Source organism: Brachyistius frenatus, unplaced genomic scaffold (genome assembly GCF_029030835.1).
Source record: "Brachyistius frenatus isolate BFR_SWC_R1_liver_20210118 unplaced genomic scaffold, ASM2903083v1 Contig_274, whole genome shotgun sequence".
Taxonomy (NCBI): domain Eukaryota; kingdom Metazoa; phylum Chordata; class Actinopteri; family Embiotocidae; genus Brachyistius; species Brachyistius frenatus.
In genome coordinates, this window is record NW_027210873.1 from 43209 (window position 1) to 70432 (window position 27224).

General features: G+C 40.5%; 1 protein-coding gene across 7 annotated transcripts in view; it reads right to left on the reverse strand.

Moving 5' to 3' along the window:
• Positions 1–27224, reverse strand: part of sorcs2 (sortilin-related VPS10 domain containing receptor 2) — a 329545-nt gene that overhangs the window by 27787 nt on the left and 274534 nt on the right. For all 7 annotated transcript variants that reach the window (XM_069721844.1, XM_069721842.1, XM_069721841.1 and 4 more), the window contains exons 8-11: positions 22369–22458; positions 10398–10577; positions 7278–7424; positions 2845–2947 (exon numbers count right to left, since the gene is read on the reverse strand). In XM_069721844.1, coding sequence (XP_069577945.1) covers positions 2845–2947; positions 7278–7424; positions 10398–10577; positions 22369–22458 — 520 coding nt within the window. The remainder of the gene's footprint in view (positions 1–2844; positions 2948–7277; positions 7425–10397; positions 10578–22368; positions 22459–27224) is intronic.

Sequence of the window (27224 nt, forward strand, 5' to 3'; positions counted from 1 at the left end):
AGAAAATAAAACTTAATCCTGCCATGAATGGGGGTGCAATGTTACTCTGATTCTATACTGTATAAAACATGATGTACAGAGGCCTTTTACTGCCAGGAGAATTTTTTTTTTTTTTTTTATAAAGGTAGGAATTGTCACAGTAATATCAAAAATATGACCTATAAAATATTTATTAAGCCAGAACACTGATCACAAGGAGCAAATTGAGTAAATGACATTATAATGGTGAGTTGAAAAAAATGCTGACTTTGTATTTCATGAGAGAAGTTGATACTTTTTGAATGGGAGTTGATTGGGGCCAGTTTTTTTTTTGGAGCCCGCCCCTAGTGGCCCTCAATGGTATTACACTTCAAGGCATATTGGCTTCACTTTTCAGACCTGGAGACCATGACCATTTGTATTTACAATGTTAGGATCATTCGTGAAAAACAAAGTAGAACCCTGAAAGGAGCATTGCTTCTCTTGACCAAGGACAGCACCATGTTGGTTGACAATTTACGTAATGAAATCGGATCAAATTGTATTATTACAAGTAGAGAATGGGCTATTAGTCCCTAAAAAGCTACTTTTTAATATCTTTCAAATTTGACTCATAATTTTTATTGTTGTCATTGCAATTTATTTTTTTCTTGCAGAAATTGGCTTTAATAGAAAATGAAAAACTATGACTAAGATGGCTTATTTTCTCTATCTCATAAACAGGCACAGGCAGCTTCCTCACTTATTTAGTTTTCAGGGCCTTTTTTTTTTTTTTTCTCTCTCTGTCAGCAATGCCCATGCACAAACAAACACAGTGAACTATTCAATAAATGAAATTGCTGGCGGTTCAGTGAACTCCTCGGTGTGTTAGAGCGCTCAGGCATGAAGCAGTATGGTTTTATACTCTAACATTGCACATATGGAGAGGACTAGGCAAAGCTTTTCCCAGGGTAAATGGAGGTTTGTCTCACGGAGGAGTGGCACTTTTAGTTCAGCCACGCGGACTGTTTGCATGTAATGGAGTGTTATTGTAAAGGCTGCACAAAGACAAAATACACAAGACAAAAACACTGACACCTTCTCACCAGTCTGCATTCCAATGTGTATCTATGACCTAGATTAGATTAATACATTAAAATTAGAGCCTGATTAATAGATCAGCCTTCTGATTTTATCGGCCGATATTGGCCTATCAAGATATATTGTTATTGGCATATACGTATGTTGGCCGAAATGTGCCAATATGAAACCTCTTTTGCTGATAACGTTGTTGTTTTTTTAGCTAAATTTGAAATTAACTATTTGTGTGTCTGTGTCTAATAGTTAGTTATAATTATCAAATTCATATTTTTTTTATCCTTTTCATCACAAGTTTCAAGTGTTTAATAACCACATTTGAGATTTACAGTATATATACTGTATATACAGTCTAAATATAAGTCTATATATAAAGAATATTGTTCAATATGTCAGAATGTATGCCAGAATTTATTTACTCCATAATATCGGTATCAGCATCAGTTGACATTCTCCTTCCTTTACACTATCTGTGTGCCACTGTTTTAAAAACCCCTTGTAACCAGAAACAACAACAACCTTGGAGCTAGCAACCTAAACACTGAAAAGGACAAGTTTTGATAATGCAGATCATGGGAATCGGGGATATTGACATTTTAATACCTCACCTCCCCCATGCAAATGTCCTCCCAAAATAATTTTTTTGGACCCATCTGTTTAACCTTTGTGTATCTCTAGAAAAATACCAAAACAACAAAATTCTAGCCAATATACATGTGACAAGCTGTGTTCCAGGACTTCCTGATTTTTGGGTCTGGTTTTGCAGGTTCTAACCAGGATACATCACCATGGTAAACTATGCTGAGGACTTAACCTGCTCCAGATCAGGTTGAATTTGAGATAACAGATTGAAGTGAGTCTCGAGGACTGCTTTCTTCATCTATGTAATATTAATATAAGCAGGTAAATCCTGCCTCAGTGCGACGCTGAAAAGCTAATTCATGCATTTGTTACTTCCAGGCTGGATTATTGTAATTCCTTGTTGTTAGGATGTCCAAATTATATTTAAAAGCCTGCAGTTGATCCAAAATGCTGCAGCAAGAGTACTGACGGGATTTAACAAGAGAGGTCATATTTCTCCTGTTTTAGCTTCTCTTCATTGGCTTCCTATAAAATCAAGAATATAATTTAAAATCCTCCTGCTGATTTACAAAGCTCTTCATGACCAGGCTCCATCTTATCTCAGAGATCGTATAGAACCATATCATCCTGACAGAGCACTTCGCTCTCAGAATGCTGGCCTGCTTGTGGTTCCAAGCATTTCTAAAAGTAGAATGGGAGGCAGAGCCTTCAGTTTTCAGCCTCCTCTCCTGAGGAACCAGCTCCCAGTTTGGATTTGAGGGGCAGAAACTCTCTCTAGCTTTAAGGTTAGACTTAAAACTTTCCTTTTTGATAAATTATAGTTAGGGCTGGCTCAGGTGACCCTGAACCATCCCTTAGTTATGCTGTTATAGCCCTCACCTGCTGGGGGACCTCCCATAATGTACTGAGCTCCTTTCATCTCTCTCTTTCACTTTCTATGCTCTTATATGGCACCATTACATCTTATTAACTTCATGATTTCTCTTTCCCATAGTTTTTGCTTAATGTTTGTTGCGTCTCCATAGAGTTCCCCTCCCTCATGTAGTTTCTGTGCTTTCTTTTGCAGATATGCCTGGTAGCTGCCTTGAGAGATGGTGAACTCAAATCTAAAGTCATGTTGAGAGTGAAAAAGATGTGGAATACTTTGTAAATGTCAGATGCAGAGAGGGTCACAGTTATAAACACACAAATAAATATTGTACTCACCAGCACCCATAATAAGACCAGGAGCCGAGTCTTTAGTGTGGACAGTTCCAGAAACGTAGGGGTTGTCCGCCCAACGCAAGTGGAGGTGAAGTTGGCAGTCTGGCTGCAGAGGAGACACGTTTAGAGATAATTTAATGAGTAATCCACAGCATATATACTGATATGTCAATAGAGTGTTTCACTGTTTGTAGCAGTTTGTAGATTTCTAGAAGGAACGTGGCTTGGAGTACTTCAGTGAAATGGTAGGTGAACTGAAGACACTCACACTTGCTCAGCCATGTTTAATAAGTCTTACAATACAGATACTTGATAATCTCACTGCAAATATAGCTCGGTGCAAAGGGTTTGGCGCTGTTAATTAAATGTAATGTGGTGAAAGATATTAAATGGAAGCCAAATAGTTTCAAAGGAGAGAATCAGACTGGAGATTCACAAGAGCAAACATTAGTCAGAGGCAGACCTGCTCTGGGGCTCGTTGCTTTAAACCTCAGAGCTGAAGAAAGTTCATTCTACAAAGTACTTACTTTTGATTCAAATTCATCACTTTACAAACAACATAATATGCATCTTATTTTGGATTAAGAAGTACAGAGAAATATTTATGACACATTATCAGGAAACTGTGGTTGCAGTGATTGCACTCAATGAGCAGGTTTGGTCTGCAACATATTTGAGCTGCAGTATTTTTTTATCCCCCGAAAGCCATTTCACTAAGACAAATTGTTGGTTACTTAAAATGATCTCTACTTTGTCTTCTTCAGATGAAATATAGTCTGTGATTCGTAGTGATATAAATAAAGCACCATACGGGTCTAACTGTGTATACTGCTCCTTACACATCAGTCCCCATCAAGCCGGGCTGACTACGACAGACTATATAATCCGAAATTTCTGCCGGATTGGTTGTTGTTTTATTTGCGTATTAAGGGGGTTCACAGCGCTTGATTAACTGTTTGAATTATTCCTGATCTGGCTCTCAAATAGTGAGCTGGTCCAAAATCTTTGGCTAAACATTACACTAAAGGGCTCGGGAGTAAATGAGAAATAGGGAAATATTAAGACTCATAATGGTTATGGTAAGGCTTAAAGTTACATTCAGGTTAACAGACAGCTGAAAACTGAAAACTAATGGCAACAGACATTTTACTCGGCTATTTGCAGTAGCACATCCAGCATCGGGGTCAATAGGTCCATACCGAGGAGGATAAAAGTGTCTGTGTGAAGACATGAAATTGATCTTTTGGCAAAAATAAGCAAAAATGCCTGTAAAACTTTCCCAGAGGCCAAAGTATTTTTTTAATTTTTTTTTTATTTCTTCTTTGTCTAAAACCCAATGATATTTAATGCTAAATGTTTTGGATAGAACAAAGAAATGCATAACATTCCCAGGGTTTCCAAAAGTAATAGGTTTTAAGGCTCTTCTCCCATGGAACCAGCTCCCTCTCTAGCTTAAAGGTTAGACTTAAAAATGTCATTTTTGATAAAGCTTATAGTTAGGGCTGGCTGAGGTGGCCCTGAACCATGCCTTAGCTATGCTGTTATAGGCCTAGACTGCTGGGGGAGCTTGTGATGCAATAAGCTTATTTCCTCTCACTCTTTCACTCTCTATACACTCATATCTCACCATCACATCTCAGTAACTTCATGCTTTTTCTCTCCCATAGTTTTTGCTTATTGTCTGTTGCCTCTCTATTCAGTTCCCTCGCTTGCGTAGTTTCTGTTCTTTCTTTTGCAGCTGTCCCATGGCCGTGGACCTGCATGTCTCTGCTCTGTGATTGTTGGCCCCACCAACAGTTCATGTCTTGTATCTCTATGCTGTCCTTTTCTCTCTCTGCTCTCCCCTCACCCTAACCGGTCTAGGCAGATGGCTCCGCCCACCTCTGAGCCTGGTTCTGTCGGAGGTTTCTTCCTGTTAAGAGGGAGTTTTTCCTTCCCTCTGTTGGAGGTTTTTCTCCCTTAAAGAGGAGTTTTTCTCTTCTAGATTATGTGGGAATTGTTGAATTGTTGGATTTCTCTGTATAATGCTGCAAAGTTCTGTTGTAAGGACTTTAATGTGTTAAGTGCCATGAAATAACCTGTGTTGTGATTTGGCGCTATATAAATTAAATTAAATTGAATTGAACATCCTCAGATCTGAGCAGCTGGAAATAGCAAATGTTGTGAGTTTCAGTGCTTCATAATCAGTATTAGCTCTGCTATTTGTGCAGCCACAGCCATGATAGTCTCATTTACAGTGGAAAACTGCCTGTTACCTCAGGGTTATGTAAGATAAGATAGATAAGATAAGATTTTATTAATCCCACAGTGGGGAAATTTAGTCATCACAGCAGCATAGGGACACAGGAAAAAAAAAAAAAGGTAAGCACACAATAAGAAAAAAATACTAAGTATGCATACAATCAAAATAAGATAGATTAAAAGAAAATCTTTCAGACAAAGTAAAATAAAACAAGACCAATGTATAAATACACACACAAACAAACTATACACACAAAAATAAATAAATAAATACACTTTGGGGTGAAAAAAAGTACTTTGTCTTACTTTTCAGCACTGGGTTAAAAGTGGACTATCACAAACCACATTCAGACATTATGATAAACCTCTCCTGTGCATAGAGGTCATCTCTCAGCCGCTCTCTGTCCGGTGGGAAGGTAATGAATACGGCTGACGTAGCTTTCCCTTTTACACTGACACATTAGATGGCACATCTACTATCTAGCTTGGGCTATCTCTGTGACTTGTGGCGTCAATGAGGCGATATGTGTGTTGTCAGTGATTGAAATGAAGCCGTCTCTGTGACTGATAGATGCAACAACTTTGAGGAGAGCTGTTGAATTTATTTTTGCAAGGCAATTACAGCAAGGTTAAAGGGAAGACAGGGTCAATATCAACGCGAGCATCCACGTGTGTGTGTGTCTCACCAATGCTAAACGAATCTCGAGCTGATATCTGTGTCTCCCTTCAAATCGGTCAGTTGACTCGAGCGATGGTTCAAATAAAGGAGCAGGCTTGCTCTACCTCTATCTACAGCGAGGTGTGATGTATGGATATCAGACTACGAGTGACTCATTGCTCACTGTTGTAGCCCCGCAGCAGCAGCGTTGACATGATGGATGGCCGAGGTAAGCAGGCATCTCACACATTCCTCAAACTACAACACTCATCCTCCTTCTCGCACTTTGTGTTCACATTTTAAACAGCCGAGTCGACAGGTCTCAATATTTAGACTGATTGTTGTTTGTGCAAGATTGCATCAGCATCACAATCTGCAAATACAACGTCTCAACATCTTGTAGTATAGAGTATACAGTATACAGTCACTACACAGGCAAAATACAAACCAGTATTGGACTTCCTGACATTGCACCATACCATAAACATTTTTGTCATTGAAAGGTAATTTTTGTGTAAATAAATGAGAACATAGTACCATGATTCAATTAAAAAACTACAGTTACTGCTCCATGCACAAACAGCTAGCTGGTGAGAAAGTCTTATCTAATTTACCCATTTTTACTGTTTCTTTTGTTTTTAATGCACCAAAATGTTAAATGGCAATTTTTATTTCACAAAAATGATGTAGCGACTAAATCTAATCATTAGAGAGAGAGAGAGAGAGAGAGAGAGAGAGAGAGAGAGAGAGAGAGAGATAGCCTACCTTTGCAGCCTCTGGCTCTCCTGACAGTCATGTAACTCTATTGGTATTTCTAGCAAAGGATCCATCATGGAGATGATATGTGTTTGAAAATAAATGCAATGATTGACTTTATCAACTTCTCCAAGCAAGTTTCCAAGAGTGTGTTTTGCTACTATATTGGATTTAAAAACTGTAAAGTTTGTCCCTAACTTTCCAATTAAAATGTTTTGAAATGTAATGATCACACTGTAAATACTTAGACACATTAAGTATTTACCCTTTACCATTTGTAAGGGTGTAATGCATTTTACAGTGCCAGAATGGACTCAACATAATCATAATTAGTAATCTAGCTAACCAGCTGTTATGCTAAAATAACTGGTTGTCTTTACTATTTTGTGTGAGGAAAGACCAAAACAAGCCAAACATACAAGTGGCAATTACATATTTGCTCTTCCTATCTAGACAATAAATGGCAGAACTGAAATAAAGCCCTCTTTCCCATCAAGCATTGCTCCACCCAACACACCATACAGTCAAGGTATTGCTTATAAGAATAGTTCCACATTTTGGGAAATGTAAGAATTGGCTTTTTATGCCAACAGTAAGATGAAAATATTATTTCAGTATGTTCAATGTGAGACTATAACCATCACGTGATTAGCTTAGCTTAGCACAAAACTGTACATAAAGAAAAAGAGCTTACTTAGAGGTTCACTTTAAAGGTCTTTTGAGGCCAGACACTCAATCTCACAGATCATAAAATAAATTAGGGGAAAAGAATAATACTTACTGCTTTGCAGCTGATTGGCTTGCCATTCATGTCAGTGGCAGGCGGGGCCAAGGGTTCCCAGTCCCGTCCTTTGTTATAAGTGATTAGAGTTGTCACTTTTCCATCAATCTTCTGATTGGCCAAGAAGACTCCTTTGATTCCACGTACCTGTGGGGATAAGAGCCATGGTTAACTTTGCAAAATTTTGCAAAAAGTTGTTTGGAGTGCTCTTTTAAAGTTAGCTTGGACAATGTTTTCTGAACGACAGCCACTGTGGACAAGTTAAGCCAGTAACTGGGTCTTAAAATTTAGTTGTCATTCATGGACATTTTCATTTCCCTAAGACTTCTGTGACTGGATTGTTACCTTACCTTGAACTACAGAGCTAGATTCAACCAGAATGTGCCTTTAACCATCGGCAGTGGTTGAAACCTGATTACCCAGAGTGCAGTATTATATGGAGCAATGCATGTTTCTTGGAAGCACAAAGGAAACCATTGACTTTTACTGCACAGCTCTAATATATAAACTCACTGAAATCAATACATGCTATGTGACAATGATGAAGACAGTGCAGACAGACACTTAAACTGAGCCAGGCAGCATGCCCATCTGCAGACTCCCTCAGCTCACTTTCCTATCTATTATGCAGCAGTGATCTTTATAGAATGAAACAAGGTAATTGTTAGTACAAAAGCCTGGTTGTATTCTCGCTAAACTTCCTGCTTCTCTTCTATCCCGTCTGCGTTTCATCATCTTTCCACCTCTGTTTTGCCCTTCATCCTTTTCGCTGCATTTTCTGCTCCTTCAGCCTCGAGTCTTTATCCATCCCCTATGTTCGACTCTCTATCTGCAGAATGTGAGGAAAGTGCAGCCCGTAGTGAGGGATGAGAAGGAAGGAGAAGGAAGAAATGAGATCTGCAAGGCCTTTGCCTGCTTGGTCCACCGCCTGCTCTTTTTCCCTCCATCACTTCCTATCTCCTTCCTCCTCCAATTGTTTTAAGTTGTCTGCGCCCATTTATCTAGAGACCTTGCCGAAAAACTCTGGTGACACACACGTGAGCATTTGCATTACTGCTGGAACATACAGAATGATGCAAGAGTAACACAGAATCAGGATCAGCTACCGCAACACTCCTGATGCCTTGGGGAGTCTTCATAATTAATACAAGATTGCTAGCAGTAAAAGCATTAGCAGTGAACGCACACATTCGGAGCAGTATATAGGGAGTTACAGCAACTGGGAATCAGTGGGGGTTAAGTGCTTTACTCAAGGGCACTGTAGTCATGGATGCTTTTTCTTGTCAGTCGAAGGAATCAAACCAGCAACCTATCGGTTCCAAGACTTGCTTTTCAGTCTAAGTGCAATGGCTATAAGGTCCGCTGCACCAGTGAATCGAATGGGGGACTCACTGCTAAGAGTATATGCATATGTATCTTAACTCAGTTTACATCACAGCAACCCTCGTGAAAGTGTACTTTGTGCTCTGATAGGTCTTGTTCATCAGTGAGGGAGGACAGACGGAGGATAACACTGAGAGGAGGATTAGTGTGGAGTCTGCTGTCATGAGAGTGTAAGTTTCAGTCCACACCACCAACAAGAGATTTGCATTCTGAGTAAAATAATGAAACCATGGATAGTGAGATGAATTTCTTTGCCAGACTGTTTGGGATTCCTCTTGGGAACAAAACCAGCAGTCAGGTAACTGGAAAGAGCTCAGAGCAGAATCCCTGCTCCACTGCACTGAAAGGAGCTGAGGTTGTTCAGACATCTGATCAGGATGCCTCCTAAATGCTCCCCTATGGAAGTATTCTTGGCATACCCGACTGGGAGAAAAGTAAGGGACTAACCCAGAACTTTCGCTTACATATGCCATCCAATCTGGGTATGTTTACAGATTCCCCAGATAGGCTAGGGGACCTGGTGAGGAAGAAGGACCAAGCTTATTCTGCTAGACAATGGCTGGATGAATAGACCTGCATGGATTAATTCATCGGTTGGATGCCATGATGCCATGTTCACTTCCTGCACACTCCAGGAATTTTCTGAAAATTTTAGAAATTACATTTCCTATGTCACCTCATCTTACGAGGTACTCCAAACCACAGGCATTTCTAAGGAATCCACTGTTTCTGAGAAAGTACATGTACTTAACTACAATTGTATGGCATTGACAAACTACTTTTTAGTGTCTTGATTGTAAAATACAATCATAAAGCCAGCAGATGTCAAAATGTATGCCAATTGAATATTCAACAAACCAGTGAGTTACAGCAGAGTGAAAACAAGAGATAATACATCTGTGCAAGACATTTGACGTACAGACTTATTTGTCCCTATGCTACCACACTTGCTTCCAAACATTCCCCATCTTTCCTTTGCTTTCATTTATTATCAGTAATGGCTGGATTACTTTGCCTGTTAGCCACCAGTACAATAAAGGTAACAGGACACGGTGACATTAGTGTGTTACTTTGTCTGCATATTGTCTTCATTTTGTCATCTTATCCCAACACTTATGGTTATGACTTATTACACAAACAGAACAAAACCAACCATTAATTGATATTACGAACAAGAACAATCTTTGCCCGTGGAACCAAAACACAATTAGCCTCACTGTTATGCTAGTTGGCATGTTGCTTCATTTCTTTCACAAATGTGTACTAGTCTGGTAAAAACCGGCAATGGCCAGCTGTTTTAGGAAATAACAGAGCCCTTTTTAAAAGTTAATTTGTGTCTCAATTTTCTACATTTCCATCTCCACCGGGAACGAGTGGGTTTTGTTCTGAGTCCGACACACAGGGTAGAGAGGTCAGAAAGAGACTGACTGACTGACGCATTGTTGGTTTTAGTCTTTAAATTGGATTAATGCAACTATATAAGCATGATTAAATGGTCCCTTTCTCATGATGTATATAAATTAATGGGCAGTGCTTCATGTTGATGGAACTACTCTGGTCTGTGGATTTGTCTGGAGGTGAAGACTCTCCAGAGAATACAAAGGTGTGTTTGTCTTCTCTGTTCAGCAGCAATTCATTAGCTAGAATGATCATGTATTTTTAAAGTGCACCTTGAAAAGTGAATGTTTTACACACTACATGGACCTTTTTGCCTCAGAAACCCCAACCCCATCTCACCTCCAGGATATCGATGAGGACGTTCTCCTCTGGCTGCTTGGTGCTGCGAACGTTTTCCAGAATGATGGAGTAGTAGACGCCTTGGGGGTCGGACTGGTACAGGTTATAAGTGTCTGACTGGTACCACTCCTGGAGGGCGAGGAAGACCTGGCTCTCATCTGTACTCACTATCTGAACATCCTGGAGGTAGACATGGAAAGAGAAGACACAAGGAAAAGTGATGAAGAAATTGCGAGTATTTTCTGAATCAGTGGTGTTGGGAATAAAAGAACCGTACATGCAATCGGAGAAAATTAATGAACCCAATAAAAGAGAGAATTAGATAGATGAGATAAAAGAGAAAGCTCATAGAGAGAAAAAAATCTGGTAAAAATGACATTGGACATTGAAAAATAGAAGTGGAAAACAAACAAAATGACAGATGAGAGAAGAGAAAATAAAAAGGAAAATAAAACAGGAAAAGGAGAGAATCGATAAAGCAGTAAGAACAGTACGTGTGATTCACAGAAGTTTGACAGTAAATAAGTGCAAGCCAAAGAACATCATCTGATAAATACAGACCTATAGAGTCACAGAAACAAACTGGGGGAGATAAGGGAGCTCTTTACCCATCGAAAAACGGGTTTTGGCAGCTTAGAAAACTTGTTAGGCGTACTTGTCGAAGCTCTTGAGCCTCCAATGCAAATGGTTTCATCACTCATGAAAAGACTGCAGAGAGCGACTCAGCACTTTCTCTGTGTTAGTGATTACATTAACATAACATTTGAAGATAAAGCCATCACAGGGTGGGAAGAAGTGCCCCAGAAGGCGTGTCTCTAATCATTGACACTCTTCCATTTTAGTAAGAAAAAAAAAACCCACCCATGCTCAATTACCCTTGGGTTTATGATAGTGGTTCCAAGTAATAACAATCTAGAAAACTGTACACTGATCATTACATTCATAAATGCGCTGTTTCTGAGTCACACAGCTAGCTTTGTGCAAATTGCCAGAGGGTGAATTATGCCAAAAACAAGGCCAAACTAAGAATCCTAGGACTAGAACGCAGCTGGTTGAAGTCAGCCTATATTCCCGAAGAAGGGTTCATGTTGGGGTTCCGGTCATACTGGTTGATGAACACCTCACACGTCAGGCTTTATGCCTGATTTTTTTTTTTTTTTTTTAATGTTAAGAGGAAGTTATTGATGTCAAAAATATGTACTACAATATCATTACATCATTGCTATTTTTTTAATTTAATTTTAATACGAATCGAGTTTGCACTTTGTGCTGTCCTGCATATTTGCCTTTTTCAATGTTACCAAACTAATTACCAGTCATATAAATGAAAGTAATACAAATTTAAATAGAGTTACAAACCCATTTAAGTTCCATGTGACAAAGGGTAGTGCATTTGGTGACTGACTGAATCATGTTATTCCCTCAGGGCTTCCCCTGGTGATACACACAACTCATTTCCCTTAATATTTTCCGTACATGCCGAGCTGCAGCCCGTATGCTGAAGGAACTGAAGTGATCGACTGGACCAAAGTCCTGAGTTTGGCCTATCCAGCTGCCCTTAATCTGCCTACACTGGCAGATCAGGGGTTAACCACAAGTCCCATGGTTTCTGTCACATGACCTTTGACCCTGGTCATGTGCATGTGCATGTACTCACACTGAGGCGAGGCAAAATGTTACACTGATTGTATGCTCTAGTGACGGTATTACAGGCTTTAGCTTTGGGACCTGTCATTTCTTTTTATGTACCAGTGTCCCAACTCAGGCCTTGTAAACCTATGAATATCATTTGTGACTCTTAATACCTGCTGCCTGTCCAGTTTGGAGAAACTTACATACAGTTACATTACTTTTTGTGCCTGTTTATATAAATAATTATTGCTAATTTCTGTTACTGTTATTATGCAACACATAAAAGTTGGCAAATTTTCCTTTTTTCCTTTTGGGAAGATAATGACGCCTATTGTTACAGTACCTTCCATTGGATATCCAGATATCATGTTAGTGTGCATTGTGCACTCTTGTAATATTTAACTGGGACAAAACTGTAGACTGTATTTGTATTACATTATTGTGCAACACTGACTGTGAGTGATTAAATGAAGGTGTAATCGCCATAATGACAGCACCTTGTTTGAGTTCAAACACAAAATCTCCTTCTACATTTGGTCTTTTCCTTCTTCTATCGCTGTCCTCCATTAAAGCTCTGTGCTGTAGCTTGAGTTTACGGATGACAGCCCATCTCAGGCAGCAGTGTTCAGCTTAAAGAGAAGTTGGCTCTGAGAAGTGAGCAAACTTCAACCCCAGCTGCCTTTTAACATTCAGAGACAGTCCACCGCCCACCACAGTTACTAAAAACATAATCGTACGCTACAGAAGATCTATCTATGAGGCTGTAAATACATTCAGACAACACTGACAGAACACATGTGGACCCAAAGCATTTCAGTTTTGGTGTAAATACATTAATGCATTCGTGTAAATCTGATGTAAGTAGCCGAGAGTAAGGAAAAAACAAAGGCAAACAGAGGCCTTGTCTTAACCCAACTGAGAAAACAGAAGTGATGAAGACCCTTTCTGTTTGTGAGAGGGCAAAACACATTCTCTTCATGTCAGGATCTTGTGTGGTAAAATGATAAAAAATAAAAATGTGAAAAGTTAGTGCAAGTAGACTTGATATTGTACAAGATATGGTCTGTTAGTGCTATCCGACCAATGCAGCTCATCCAGAATGCAGCAGCTCAACTTGTCTTTAACCTCCCGAAATTCACTCGCACTACTCTGCTCCTTCGCTCCCTTCACTGGTTATCAGTAGCTGCCCGCATCCGTTTCAAAACATTGGTACTTGCGCACCGTGCTGCGAACAGATCGGGTCCAGTCTACATCCAGGACATGGATGCTCACTCCGCTCTGCATCTGCCAATCGGCTGGTCGCTCCCTCACTGCGAGCTAAACACTCTACAAAATCACGACTGTTTGCTGTCCTGGCTCCTAAATGGTGGAATGAGCTCCCCAATGACATCAGGACAGCAGAAACTCTGTACATTTTCCACCGCAAACTAAAAACACACCTCTTCCGACTTTACCTTGAATAGGTAGCACTTTAGAAGCACTTTGTAGTTTGGCTTTCTTGAAGAAATTGTATTTTCTTGATTCTTGTTGTTCTGGGTTTGTACCCTCATGGTTGTAATGCACTTATTGTAAGTCGCTTTGGATAAAAGCGTCAGCTAAATGTAATGTAATGTAATATACACTTTTTTCTTAAATCAAAACTTCTTTTATTCCTATAATGTCGCAGACAAATGCCATGGCCTATCAATAACTTCTGTAATGGAAATGTTTGATGGTTTTGTAAGGCACTGACAAGCTGTCAGATATGGGTCATTATCAACCAGCATCCTTCGCTGAGCTCCATTAAGTTATATTTTTGTGTGAAATTCATGTTTTGTTGGTTTTGTTCTTTGCACACAGTGATTTTGTGTGCAACTGATGCATGGTTCATTTTGTGCACTAATAAAATATATACCTATGTTTTGAAGAAATCATATTTTATTTTTCCAATTACGAAGGGTTCGGTGAATGCACTGACGAAGCTCGCAGGGTTCAGTACCTCCAATAAGGTTAAGAACCACTGTTATAGACCAACATGTGAGAATGCTCAATTTTAGAGCAGAACTAATCATGTTTACACCCTGGCACAAACAACATTTTTGGTCTTTTTGGTTCTTATTGAAGACAGGAGTGTATAGAGTTACTTGTGGGTCCCCTCACAATTAGCTTGCAGCCTGTGGTCCCTGGCCAATTTACTGTCAGCTATAACCATGCAGGCAAGGATTCTTGTCAGCACTGGTTTCAGAAACCACGCTTCATACAGCTGCCTCAGCTCCACACACGCAATTTTTGATCAGCAGGGAGTAAAGCGAAGTCAAAGATGACAACGGTTAAAGCCAGCCAGAACTGAGCTTTATAACCGTCGTTCAGGAAATCCCTGGGTGACGTCACCAAGGCTATGTCCATTTTATCAATACAATCTATGGTCATTATAGGTCACTTTTAAATGCAATTTCAAACCATGCATTTTCTTGTTAAATTTGATTTACCTTATCAATAAACAAGCTGAGTATGGGACTGAAGTTTATGGTAGATTACGTATGCAATGGAAATAGATTTTGGATATCTAATGTCATAACAAGTAAAACCAAGCTGATAAAGAGTAAAAATTGGGAACATAACTTTGATTTGATGCATGTATACATAGGTAGGAAAATAATTAACCAGTTTCATGACTAGTTGTTTTTTGACAGTTAGTTGCTGCTTAATATTTGCCTTACAGCTACAACATAGTTTACATTCCTCCTGAAATCTTAGAACTTCTTGTTGATGGGAAAATCTGTTTCATGTGCTAATAACCAAAACATGAGGACCCCCACAATTTAGTGAGGTCCCATATGCCTGTGGTTTTACCTGTTAACAGCGTTATGATAAGTATGCAGTCTGCAGTTTAAATTAACGGATCAAAAACAGCAGCCAAGCAACATGTTTGAAATTCTCCTACTTTGTTTGAAATGTATGAATGCATGTTGAATAGGATTATGATGAACGGCAGCTGAAAGAAGCTTTTCTACCTACTCAGAGAGCCGATGTATGAAAAGACAAATTGAACTGGATGGATTTGGCTGAGATGAGAAAAGAGGGGGATGATTCAAACAGGTTACTTTTGTAAGCGAATAGCAAATCCAAAAACATGCACCTCAGGTCAGGTTACCTGGCGCCGCGCTAGTGGCAGCCTGCTGCAGCAGCTTCCCCCTGAGAGCCCCCCTGCTGTAGCGAAGAAATTTCCCCTCGGGGATTAATAAAGTGAATAAAATTTTAAAAAAATTAAAAAATTAAATAAAACAGTCATGTAGAACACAACTCAAGCAGTTTGTCAATCTGCTGCTGTCAAGAAACTTCAAACCAGAAAAGGAATTAAATAAAAATGGAATTTTCTGCACTTGTAATACTATGAAATGTGTTCAACAAGCAGAAGTTATATTTCACCACCACTGGTAACAGGTTTAAGTGTACAGATGGTATGATTGTAGGAAAAGATAAAAAAAAAAGAAGGAAGTAGGGAATTGCAATGGTGCGGAAGTCCAATAGTTAAAAATATGGCAGCATCAGAAGTTACACTTTTTCTTGATGTGGATCCCAGTTTACCTCCAACTGGTTGACAAACTGATGCCAGAAGCAGAAAGAGCCAAAATGAAGATGATAACAAAAAAATGGATACAGACATAGTTCAAATTTCAGGCTGCCTGCATTCTCTGGTCCATTGCTTGAGTCAGTGGCATTTGTCTACAGCTATAAGAGCTAAATGCAGCATGGTAAGGGCAAGGAAAAGACAAATGGACATAGGAAAGAGTCTAGCATGACTAGCCGTGTCTGTTGAGAAAATGCCACCTTATTGGCTTCAAGTGCACTCTTCCTCACTCTAAGGCTGAAATCCTGATTCGAAACAGCAGGAGATCTCTACCAGCCTCCCTTTTATTGGTGCTGCATCACCGAGTGTCCTCTGAAAAAGAAAACACTCTCTATCCATCTCTGACAGGGCCGTCGGGGCCACAGTGACCCCAGAGACAGGGACCACTGGTGGGAGTGAAATATCACAGATCCTGGGTCCGAGGAGCAGTTTCGGGAGCAATTTCAACCTTTACTTCACCCAAAAGTCAGCATGCTTTTAATAACACTCGAAAAGCAAAGACATGGAGACATAATGTAATAAAGGGATGTGTTAGCAGCCGTCTATGTGATGACTGAGAGGACAAATGGCCAGTACATAGGCCTGAGTTCACTCCTCAAAGACAGGGGTCTCCAACCAGTAGATCGCGATCTACAAGGTAGATTAAGGCAGAGGAAATAAGGTTGGAGATCCCTGTTCTAAGACAATAAACATGTAGATAACCATGTGAACATGCACAGAAACATGAGGAGAGAGCAACAGGCATTTAACAATATGAGACATCCTTGCTAACTCGAGCCTCAGCTTAATGTGCCGTGTAAATGTCTGAGCGTTGAAGTTTGTAATTCACAACCTGAGCCCCGTCAGGCTCTACCCGATTCACGTCGGATCACACTTTGATTATTCCAGCGGGTCTGAGAATCGGGCTTTGCGCTGCGGTGGATGAGCAAGCAGCTGGGGTCTCTTCAACAGTTGTGGGTCTGATATGTGTCAGGAATTACAGATGAGGTCTGTCAGGATTCCTGTCTGCTCCTCTGTTTTGTCCCCAATCACCTCTCCTCATGTTTTCTGTCATTCCCCTGTCTGTTATTGTGTCCCCATGTGTTCCGTGTCCTCCTCTCCCCGCCTCCTGTCACCTCCCATGACCACACCCCTCACTGGTCTCAGCAGCTGCCACCACTCTCCCCAAATCACCACCTGCAGGTGGCTTATTTCCCTGATCACCTCCCCGAACTATATGTACCCTGCCCCTGCAGTCATCTAGTGTCGATCCATACTGCTAGACACTGCCAGTTACTGCCAGTCACCCGTCTGTCTATTCCCGTTCCCGTGGTTGTGGCTGCGGCTGCTCCTGTTCCTGCTTTCGTTCTGCAACCCGGTCAGTGCTCTCAGGAAGCGCTACTGGACAACATTCCTGCCTCTTCCCCTCTCCCCCCCGATGAGAGTCGGTTGAGTTGCCCTCCTGACTCGGGAGGAATAAGACTGTAGGTACCACCTTTGTTCAATAAAGACTGTGTTTTGAACTTATACCCGAGTCTGCGTGCCTGCGTTTGGGTCCTGTTACACCTCACCTCATAACAAGGTCAATGAAATAACATCAAATAAAAAAAACACAGTCTGAAACAAGCATCAGAAAGTTAGCCTGAGTTTTGCCTGAGTAATGCTTTACACAAGAAGCATATATAGAAAAGTCCCTCACTTATGTATCATATCACTATCACTACATCATTTCATTACAAAAATGGACAACATCCGATGACAGATTTCCCTTGGCAGTCAGCTGTGACATAATAGCCTCTTCAGTGTGCTCACCCTCTCTCTGCAGCATTGAACTCATTCCTTTCACACTTTAACAGATCCTATTAATCACATTAAAATCCTCATCATACCCCCTGGACATTACTGAATTCAGTAAAGACCTCTTTGATACAGTCGGCCCACACATTTCAGCTTTCAGAGAGACGTCACAGGTCATGTCCCATTCACCTTCCTTAAACATACCTTTTAAAGATGAGATCAATCCTCTTAGGAATTATAAGCACAAGTTTAAACTCCCCTCTTTTCAAAGCTGACATTTCAGAACACTGAAAAATGACTTGTCTAACGTCTGTAGCCATGAGCTGCTGAGAAAATGCCACCTTAGAACTGGAGGCTTATCCGACTTTTTCGTGGTTATGTTTTGCCACTCACAGCACTTAATTCAGATTAGGGTGAGAAAGTGTTTACATTGAGTAGAGACACAATGTTTCAGCGTTTAACACAATCTTTCCTCAACGTTAGCTGACGTGCTTCTGTTGCTGAAACCAAACCACTGACAAGAGGCTGGACGTGAACCAGGTCTCAGATGGGAAATCTGTGAGGTCTGCAGTGGTGGAATTTATTTAAGTACATATGTATTATACTTGAGTACAATTTTGAGGTATTTGTACTTTACTATTTCTATTTGATGCTACTTCTACTCCACTACATCCCAGGGGCCAATATTGTACTATTTACTCCACTACATTTGTCTGACAATTTAGATGTTCCTTTACGTGTTGGGAAAATTCTCCCTCTCCTTAATCTAATTACATTATTTAAAAACAAACTTGGTTTTGCTGGGAAATGTCACAAAGCTGAAAACTGATTTTCTGAGCTTGTTTACTTTTTAGAGCTACGTAGTTCTCCAAAACAGAGATGCTACAAACATTTGATTATCCAATATAATATAATAATAATAGTATGCATTACTGTAGATTAAACTAACCAAAAGTATATACATACATTTAAATCATCACAACCTTAAATACCTACAGCAGTAAAATGCACATTAATGCAGCAGTAATATTAATCGAGACCTCCTGCTGACTTTGATGCAGCATATAAATGAGGCGTTTCATTCATGCATTAATTTATTAAAAATATATTTTTCTTTGAACATTATCCATAACCCTGCCATTTTGTTGTACTGGAACATCAATTCTGGGAGACAGGGTCTTCTACTCCAAAAGAAGATTCGAAATAAGACCTTATAATGTACTTTAAACTTCTTTCAATATTTCTCGTTCAAGCACCACTTCTGAAGTACCCTTGAGGAGAAACTCTATCTGGTCCACTAAAACTTTGGTTGTATAATCTCACTTGGTTAAACAAAGTGTTAAAAAACACAGAAGAGGTGATCGCATCCTGGTTGATAGACAGCAAAAGAGAGGATGTAAGCAGAGGAAAAGGGGACAATTATTACCTGTGATTTCACAGCCCAGCAAGCTGTATGCATGTGTATGTGTGTGTGTGTGGTTAATCCATAACTCGGGTCAGGTCTCGCAGGACAGAGCCAAACTGCTTTCTCTGATGGCCTCTGCATTTTTCATACTCCAGCCTTTCAATTATTCACAGTGGAAAAACATGGAAACACTCTCTCTCTCTCTCTCTCTCTCTCTCTCTCTCTCTCTTATACACACACACACACGAATACACACACACTTTCTCCACAGCTCCTCCCTTCAGTTTCTTCCTCCATCCTTGCTTTCCTTCTCTGTGTCCCTCCCCCGACACCACACCCCGTATTGCTCGACCTAAAAGCTTCGCAAAGTGTGACCTATCTGCTCACCCAAGTAAGAGGACACATGTAGAGTGAGAGAGTAAGTAGGGCATGCTTTAACTAAACACACACACACACACACACACACACACACACACACACACACACACACACACACACACACACACACACACACACACACACACACACACACACGCTCATACATAAACTGATATATTCACTGCCCTCCTGCCACACCTTATCAAATTGATACCCATTGTCTTCACTTGGAGGGAGAGCAGACATGTGTGTTTGTCTGTGTCTAATTCAATCCCTTTCACCTCCCTTAAGGACCACTGAGTACTGTAGCTCAAGTAGTCAAACAATTGAGGCATAAGATCTCCCTAAGTGGTTGGCTGAAGTCGAACAAGAGCAATCCTATACGTGTGTGTGTGTGTGTGTGTGTGTGTGTGTGTGTGTGTGTGTGTGTGTGTGTGTGTGTGTGTGTGTGTGTGTGTGTGTGTGTGTGTGTGTGTGTGCGTGCGCGTGTGCGTGCAAAACTCCCTCCACAGCGTCCTCTTTGGCAGACTATCAATGGCAGCGATTGTCTTAAAGGTTCTCTTTTCTTAGTTTAAGGCTGAAAAATACATGAGACGTCTCCCTGAGCTCTGCATTGAATCAGCGCCGTTCAATAGCACTCTGGCTGGTGTCGGGCTAAAGCGGCCCCCCGGTGTCACTGACGCTGACAGCAGAGGTTCTTGTCCTGCCTCGTATTAAAGTGGAGCCCATTTATCGTCTTTGCCTGTTTCAATGACATGAGACGCCACTGGATCGATGCTCAGTGGTAAATATTTTATGGTGCGCTATCGTGTATCGGGTCTCCTGCAGGATTAATCTGAGCGCAAGTACTGGACTAACACCTGACACCAACGAAGAAGTGGAACATAGTGGTAAGAGGGGTTTTGAAGTTGAGGGCTTGAATCCCTGGAGCGAGGGACAAAACCATTTCACCCGGAACCTCTTGTACTGAATTGATGGGGAAAATGTACAGTTGTCTGTTGTGTCAGTGGTGCCACTGCTATTTTCAATGTGCAGCTGCTGACACAATCCAGTATCACGGCAAAACGTGAAATAGCCATGCCGGCTCACTACAGCAAAACGTGAAATAGCCTTCTCTAGGCGTGGCAGTTTCATGTTTTCTTGTAGTGGACGAAAATGAAACCTACTACAAGTACACAGCCATGTAATTTACAGGAGAATGAAACGTTTAGGAAAAACACATGGTTAGGGTTAAGAAATCACCACATGGTTGGGACTTATGACAAAAACATGGTTGGGGTTAGGAAACAAAAAACAACTCAAGAACAGCGTTGTCACCTCATGGATTCAAACCCATGCCTATACATGGCAGTCTCTGATTCATACTGCCGAAAATGTCCTTTGTATTTGGTCACATGATCCTTCGTTACATTACTTGTACGTGCGTGTACGTTTCATGCTTACAAAACGTGAAACTGTCATGCCCAGAAATAAATAGATTCTGATATACCAAAAGTCTAAATTTTAAGTGAATTTGACAAGGACAGAATGAACCTGATTACAGTTGAATTATAATACATATGCTAATGTAAACGGATGTAATCAAATAGAGCTCAGCTGACAGATGTGTCAGTGTTGGTCCAGAGCAGTAGAAAGCTCCAGGGCCCATGCTGAGGAGTCCAAAAGCACAGCAGTGAAGGAGGATTGTAAAGAGCAGGAAAGAGAAGCAAAGATGGAGAAGATGTCTTTGGAAATAAGCAGTACAATCAACTGGCTCCCAATTCATTGATAAGCAGTGGCGGAAAAGTACTTTCACTCGAGTATAATTGTGAGGCACTTGCATGTCTTTCAAATTGATGCTACTTTATAATTTCACTCCACTATATTTGCTTCAGAGCTTTAGTTACTTTACTTACTTTAAGATGAAGAGTTGGCAGAATGGGTAATAAAAAAATAAAAAAAACTTTTAAAATACAACACACAGTTAAAGATTTCCCATCCTTTTGGGCTTCTGGTGTCTTGCAAAAAACAGTGTGTAGTGGAGTTCATACTTCTGATGTCTTTGAGTTGTTAACAATTCCACCAAATACTTATTTTACTCTTAAAACGTATGAGATGGTTATATTTCAACAAATGTTCGACTAATCCAATATTGCACCAAAAGTCAAATTTGAGAAAATGTCTTTCCTCTCAGTAATCTTCTGATGACCACTCAGATTTATCTGCTGTCCTTGGACATTAAACTCTTTATCAATTAGTTTAAATCAGCTCCACCTACTGCAGCTACAACAAAAACATGCTACTGACACACTGATGGTTCAATAATAATGATCTAAGGATGTCAGGTAAAAATACATCAGTCAGATGGATCAAACTAGTGCCTTTACTTTTATACTTTAGTAACTTTAATTATGTAATTTAACTTTTTCATGCAGAACTTTTATTTGTAATGAAATATTTTTTTACTTTGCCTTATTGTTACTTCTACTTTGGTACAGGATTTGGATACTTCCTCCCCCACTGCATATGAGGTAGTGAATTCTACTACTGGATGAGGAATGGTGTGATATGGTCGGTTTGTGTGACTGATGAGTTTCTACTAATTTGGAGCTGATGGAGAAGTTTATTAGGAGTACCAAAGACATCAATGCAAGATATTAATGAGGGTGTAAATGAGGACTTCAGTGCTGCGCTGAGCGAGAAGGACAAAGCCTGGAAATGTTGCAGAGGTGGAAGCAGGAAGTACATGACATATTACTGATGTGGAGACTAAAGGAAAGCATGCTGTAGAGTATAACACCAAGACGTTTGATTTGGGGATCATGTGGACCTGTCTTAGTGGACATAGTGAAGGGGTATTTGGAAAGTGTAGTCTTTGAGCTGATGAGGATAACCTCACTTTTATTTCTATTTAGCTAAGAGGTTGATTGTCTGATGACAGCTGGTCAGCTAGAAGAGGAAAAAAGGTGTTTGGATTTGTATAGATATTAAGGTGGGTGTAATCAGCATAGCAATGTGTGTTACATAACGACTGATAATATTTCCAAGGTGAAAGAAATATACATTAAATTAAGGTGTCCAACATGGGTACACACAGCAGGGGTAAATAGGTTTGATTCTGACTGAAAACTATTTCCCTTAACAAACTGTACTTAGTTTGAACCAACATCAGAAGTTGTGTTGTACTTTACCTTTGGCAGGGCGTACTTGGGAAACCTCATCTGGACAAACTCGTTGCGCCGGTAGGACACATAGTGCCTGGTGCGATTCCCTGTGGTGACCTGGGAACACAACAACAACAAAAGTCAACCAAGAGTCTCAACATTACCATCATTTTTGTTTCATTGCCATGGAAAATACAAGATTTGATGCCAGTATGATCTAGTTTCTGACCAAAAATGTCTGTTTTTAATTCTACTTTTTATAGATTTCTTGGCTTTAAGACCCAGAAAAGTATTACGTGAATGGGATTTCTTTCCGTCTGTCTGTATGTGTTGGCCCTGTGATAGACTGGCGACTAGGGTGTACCCTGCCTTCGCTCCGAAGTGTGTTGGGATAGGCTGTAGCCCCCCTCTGACCCTGTTCAGGATAAAGCGGGTATAGATAATAGATGGATGTCCTGTAGTCATTGCAAAAGCCATAAGAAATGAGAAGGACAATGCCGAGGAGTTAAGAGCTAATGAATCCACTGAGAATAAAAGGTGAGTTTGTTAAAGCAAACACAATGTAGGCAACATGGCACCAATAGTCTGCACATTCAAGCTGAAATCAAGGGCTGGAGTTTGGACAATTATATTTAAATAATTTCCTGGAGGAAAAATACTCTTTTCATCCAAGGTATCATCTGCCAATGTGTAGCTGACTGCCGGTGGAGGTGGAGGTGCACAGTTCACCATTTGTTGTTGGTGACTCACCCTTTGCTGAAAGGTAAATGCAAAGAAACTCCCCCGCATTGCACACACTTTGGTATTCACCTCACAAATGGGTAAAAAGCTGAATCATGCTGCCCTCCTGCTGCGAGCCGATCAGAAAGCTCACGAGGCGCTGAACCAGAATACCCAAATAGCTGAGGCTTCGATTTAGCAGAGGAAGCAGGGTGAAATAGACAGCACCAGTGACTGGTAGCGACTTAATCCTGAGCTGAACGTGTCATAGCCTGAGTGATGGGCTCAGATGCCGTCACGCCACACTCTGAAACACACTGCCTGTCACCGTGTGGCTCTTTTTTTAAGGTGAGCAGCGCAAAAACTTTTAGAGCTGCTTTCATTGCCCAATGAAAAACTTTGTATTCAGTACTTCTATTCTGGGTTTTGTGGGAAGGGCTTTTTTTTTTTTTTCTCCCTCATTCTTGGATATCTGAGTCTCAGTTGTCGGAGTTCAGATTGAGCTGTGATTATAAACATCGCTTGTGATTGAAAGGAGCAGATGAGCGCAGCTTTTCTTTATGCTGAACAGTGATGAAAAAATGATGAAACAATGAAAGACATTTCTATATAATGAGATCCCCTGAAGGAAGCGCTATCGACTGTGTTTTGAAAAGGAAAACGCTTTCTAAAGAATGCCGTTAACACTGCATTCTCAGCTCTGACTCTGCATATTTCTGTTCTGCCTTAACAGCAGATGAGCACCCCGAGGACCTGGCTACACTGCTGGCAAGTGTATGTGTATACACTGCTCTCCAAAAGTATGTTAACAGTCGAGTGAGGTTTGATGCTTTTGTCAATTTAGATATTTGAAGTTGAGATCAAAACCACGACAGAGTGGCTTTACGCTGTTATATCACGCTATTCTTAGTCACACACGTTTTGTTGTTTTAAACAAAGAAACATTTTAATGTTGTTCCCCTGTTTCAGGTGTGCAAAAGATAGTTAACAGATGAACGTGAAAGGAAATAAAAATGACAAAGTCAAATATTTAACTGCAAAGCAAGCTTTAGTATTTTTGGGGGAAATTATTTCTAGGTCTTATAAGCAACTGCCTTCAGTTCATGTTTGTTGCTTGGCCTTCAGTCTTCAGTCAGTGAAATGCTCAGTGTTGGGTTTTAAAGTGGTGACTGACGGTATAAGACCTTCCACTTTCTGTCACTGGTAAAAACGTTAGTTGCACAGCCAGGCCATGACACGACCTCCTCCATGTTTCACGTTTCAAGCTACAACGTTTTGGAACATAAGTACTTTCTGTCTTTCTGCACACTTTTGGCTTTGCATCACTTCAGTAAAGGTTCATTCAGTCTTTTCTGTAAACCTGTTCCTGAACCTTTTTGCCACTTGCTTGTATTTTTTTGGCAAATTTCAACCGGATGATAAGACGTATGCATCGTGCAGTACGGACTATATAATTCTGCTGCTCAAGTCTTCTATGAACTGTGGATTGTGACACTTACGCAGTCGAGGCTGGCGATGATGTCCCGTGCGTGATTTGTTAATCATCAGCGGCAGTTGTTTTCTTTGTGCTGTGTTTATTTTAAACAGTTTTTCTTTCTTCAGAACTTTCCAGACTGCTGTACTTGATCTATCAAGATCCTGTGTTGTGGTTTTCAGAAAATGTTTTCCTGTTTTCTCTTGTCACAGAGCTGTTAAATTCAGATAACATTACTGACATGAGCTGTTTTTATGTCTTGGGGAATGTCTATAGACTGCAAAGAAGGGTAGACTTCTACTGGCCTTTTAAAGTGTGGACATTATAGACTGGATGTAGGAAATGGACAAAGCCTTTGTGCCATCACCCATAGGTTTCCTGAAGAGCGATTTTGAAGCTCAGTGTGGTTCTGGCTATCACCATTTTGGCAGCACCTGACTCAGCCTCACTCAATCCAAAAATGGGTAAAGGGGTGGTGTGTGGGTGCAGCTGAGGTGGGCTTAGAGTCTCTGTAGGGCTCTGGCTGACTACAAATGCACCTACCTGTCATTAAAAGCCGCGCTGCCCTTAATTGTGTGTAATGTATAGCCTTGATTTGACTCAAATGGGTTGTCGTGAATGTTGTCATAAACTGGGAAATGTCAGGATGTAGGTTTGGTTTCAGATGAAATCAAAGGTTCTTCAACACCACCCTTCCCCTGCAGCTAAATAACAAGCAAAAAACACTCATGGAATTAGATGTGAGGCCTTCCAAAATAACAGTGGTCTAATAACAGTCTATTCATTATGTGAGTAACTATAAATGTCCTCAAGTGCTGCGAACAGCCAATCTCTCACAGAACTGTCAGCTGTTAAAATGCATTGTGGGTAATGTAGGCACAGAGTTTTGATAACCAATAATATGTTATGTGTGATTTTCAACACCACATTTTAAAGGAGAACACCGACTATAAATAATAACATACTTTTTCCTACCATCTTAAATATACTCAGAGGAGGAGGTTTGTACATCCTTGAGTGCAGCCTGCAGGACCCTCACTCTGACTGCAGGTATAATTTGCGCCAATCAGATGGTAAGGACAGTAGCCTGAGAGGTGAAACTACGGGCAGAAATCACCCTGTGCTGCTAGTGAAGTTTAATCACTGTGAAAACACGCTCGTGATTGAGAGGCACTCGATGAACGTTGTTATCGACTCCTCTCTGTTCTGGATTTTGGCACCTGGACAGTGTGAACATTTGTTTTGAGAGATTCTAATGAGTAAATAAAACCACACGTGCTGAGTTCTTGTTCCTCATCCACATGTTTGTCTCTAAATCTGATACGAGTGAAAGATTAACACGTGGAGTACTGGAAGGATAATACCCTGGAGGATAATGGACCAGTCTATTGTTACCTCATGAGGTTTTAATTCCACTTCCAAACACTAATAGCTACATACACACATCTACACACATGCACACAATCATAAACACTCACAAATGGAGACACACACAGCTTATCAAGATGTGACTATTCTATCCCACTATCGGGATCCACTATACCACCTCCTGTATATCCTCCTCTTATCACATGCAAATGGGATTCAGCTATTGGCCTCTGCCGAGTGTACAGTACTGTACTGCATGGCAAGTAAATTATAGACAAGGCAAGATTAATTCTGCACAACGTCCTGAATAGCAATTCTTGTCCATTTCAAGCAAACGGTTCGACATGGTATCTGGGCCGCAGGAGTTTATCAGTAAAAAAGACAGAACGCTGCAGCCTCGGCTGTGAGAGTACAAACACAGTCAAAACTGAATAGATAAACTGACAGATACAATACACAAAAATACTGAATGATAATAAATAACAGGGGAGAGGCAGGTTTCAGAGAGATTGACTTAAAGGTACCATCTAACAGTATTATTCCAGTAATGGATAAATTCATGTAAAGACATTAGTATCATTAACACGAGTACACTGCTGAGAAGACAGGAGATACTCATTGACTCTAAATAAAAGTAGACGTAGCTTCCAGGTCTGAAAAATGAGGCCAATGCAGAGGTGATTTAAACTGCAATACCACTGAGTGCCACTAGAGGCTGGCTCCAAAAATCTTCCGGTTCCAGAGACTTCCATTTAAATTCGCTCATCAAAATTCTGAGTCAATACCTTTTTTCCATAAGTTATTTCAGTGTTAATAGCTAAAGTCACTCATTCTTATTAGTTTTCTGGCGGTCCATCTGAAAATAATCCCGTCATTAATCAGAAAATAAGTTTCACACAATAAAATTGTTTTTGGGGGCATGTCTGTTTGATTGACAGGCTTGTGGTGCAGTGAGGTTACAGCTATCGGTAGGTGGGACGTAGTGTCACTGGGTTTCCAATCAGATCGAGTCAGTTCCACTGCTCGCTCCCCCCAGCTCATCCAAATATGGTCACTACCGGTTGCAAACTGCTGGGGACGACCGAGATGGCAATGGCCAAAATCTGAACTCAATGCTTCATAACGGCTGTTTACAAACCATAGGGTGAATTCACTGTTGGTTGCCACTTGGAGATACTCTTGTCTGCTGTTTACGCTGCAGTTTTTTCAGTCTCTCCAAGATTTTTACTGAGTTCTTTTGTGAGCTACTGAATAGTTTGCAAACTATTGGTAATTATGTGTGCTGACTATCAATTTGTTATTGTTAATGTAAAATAAGCTT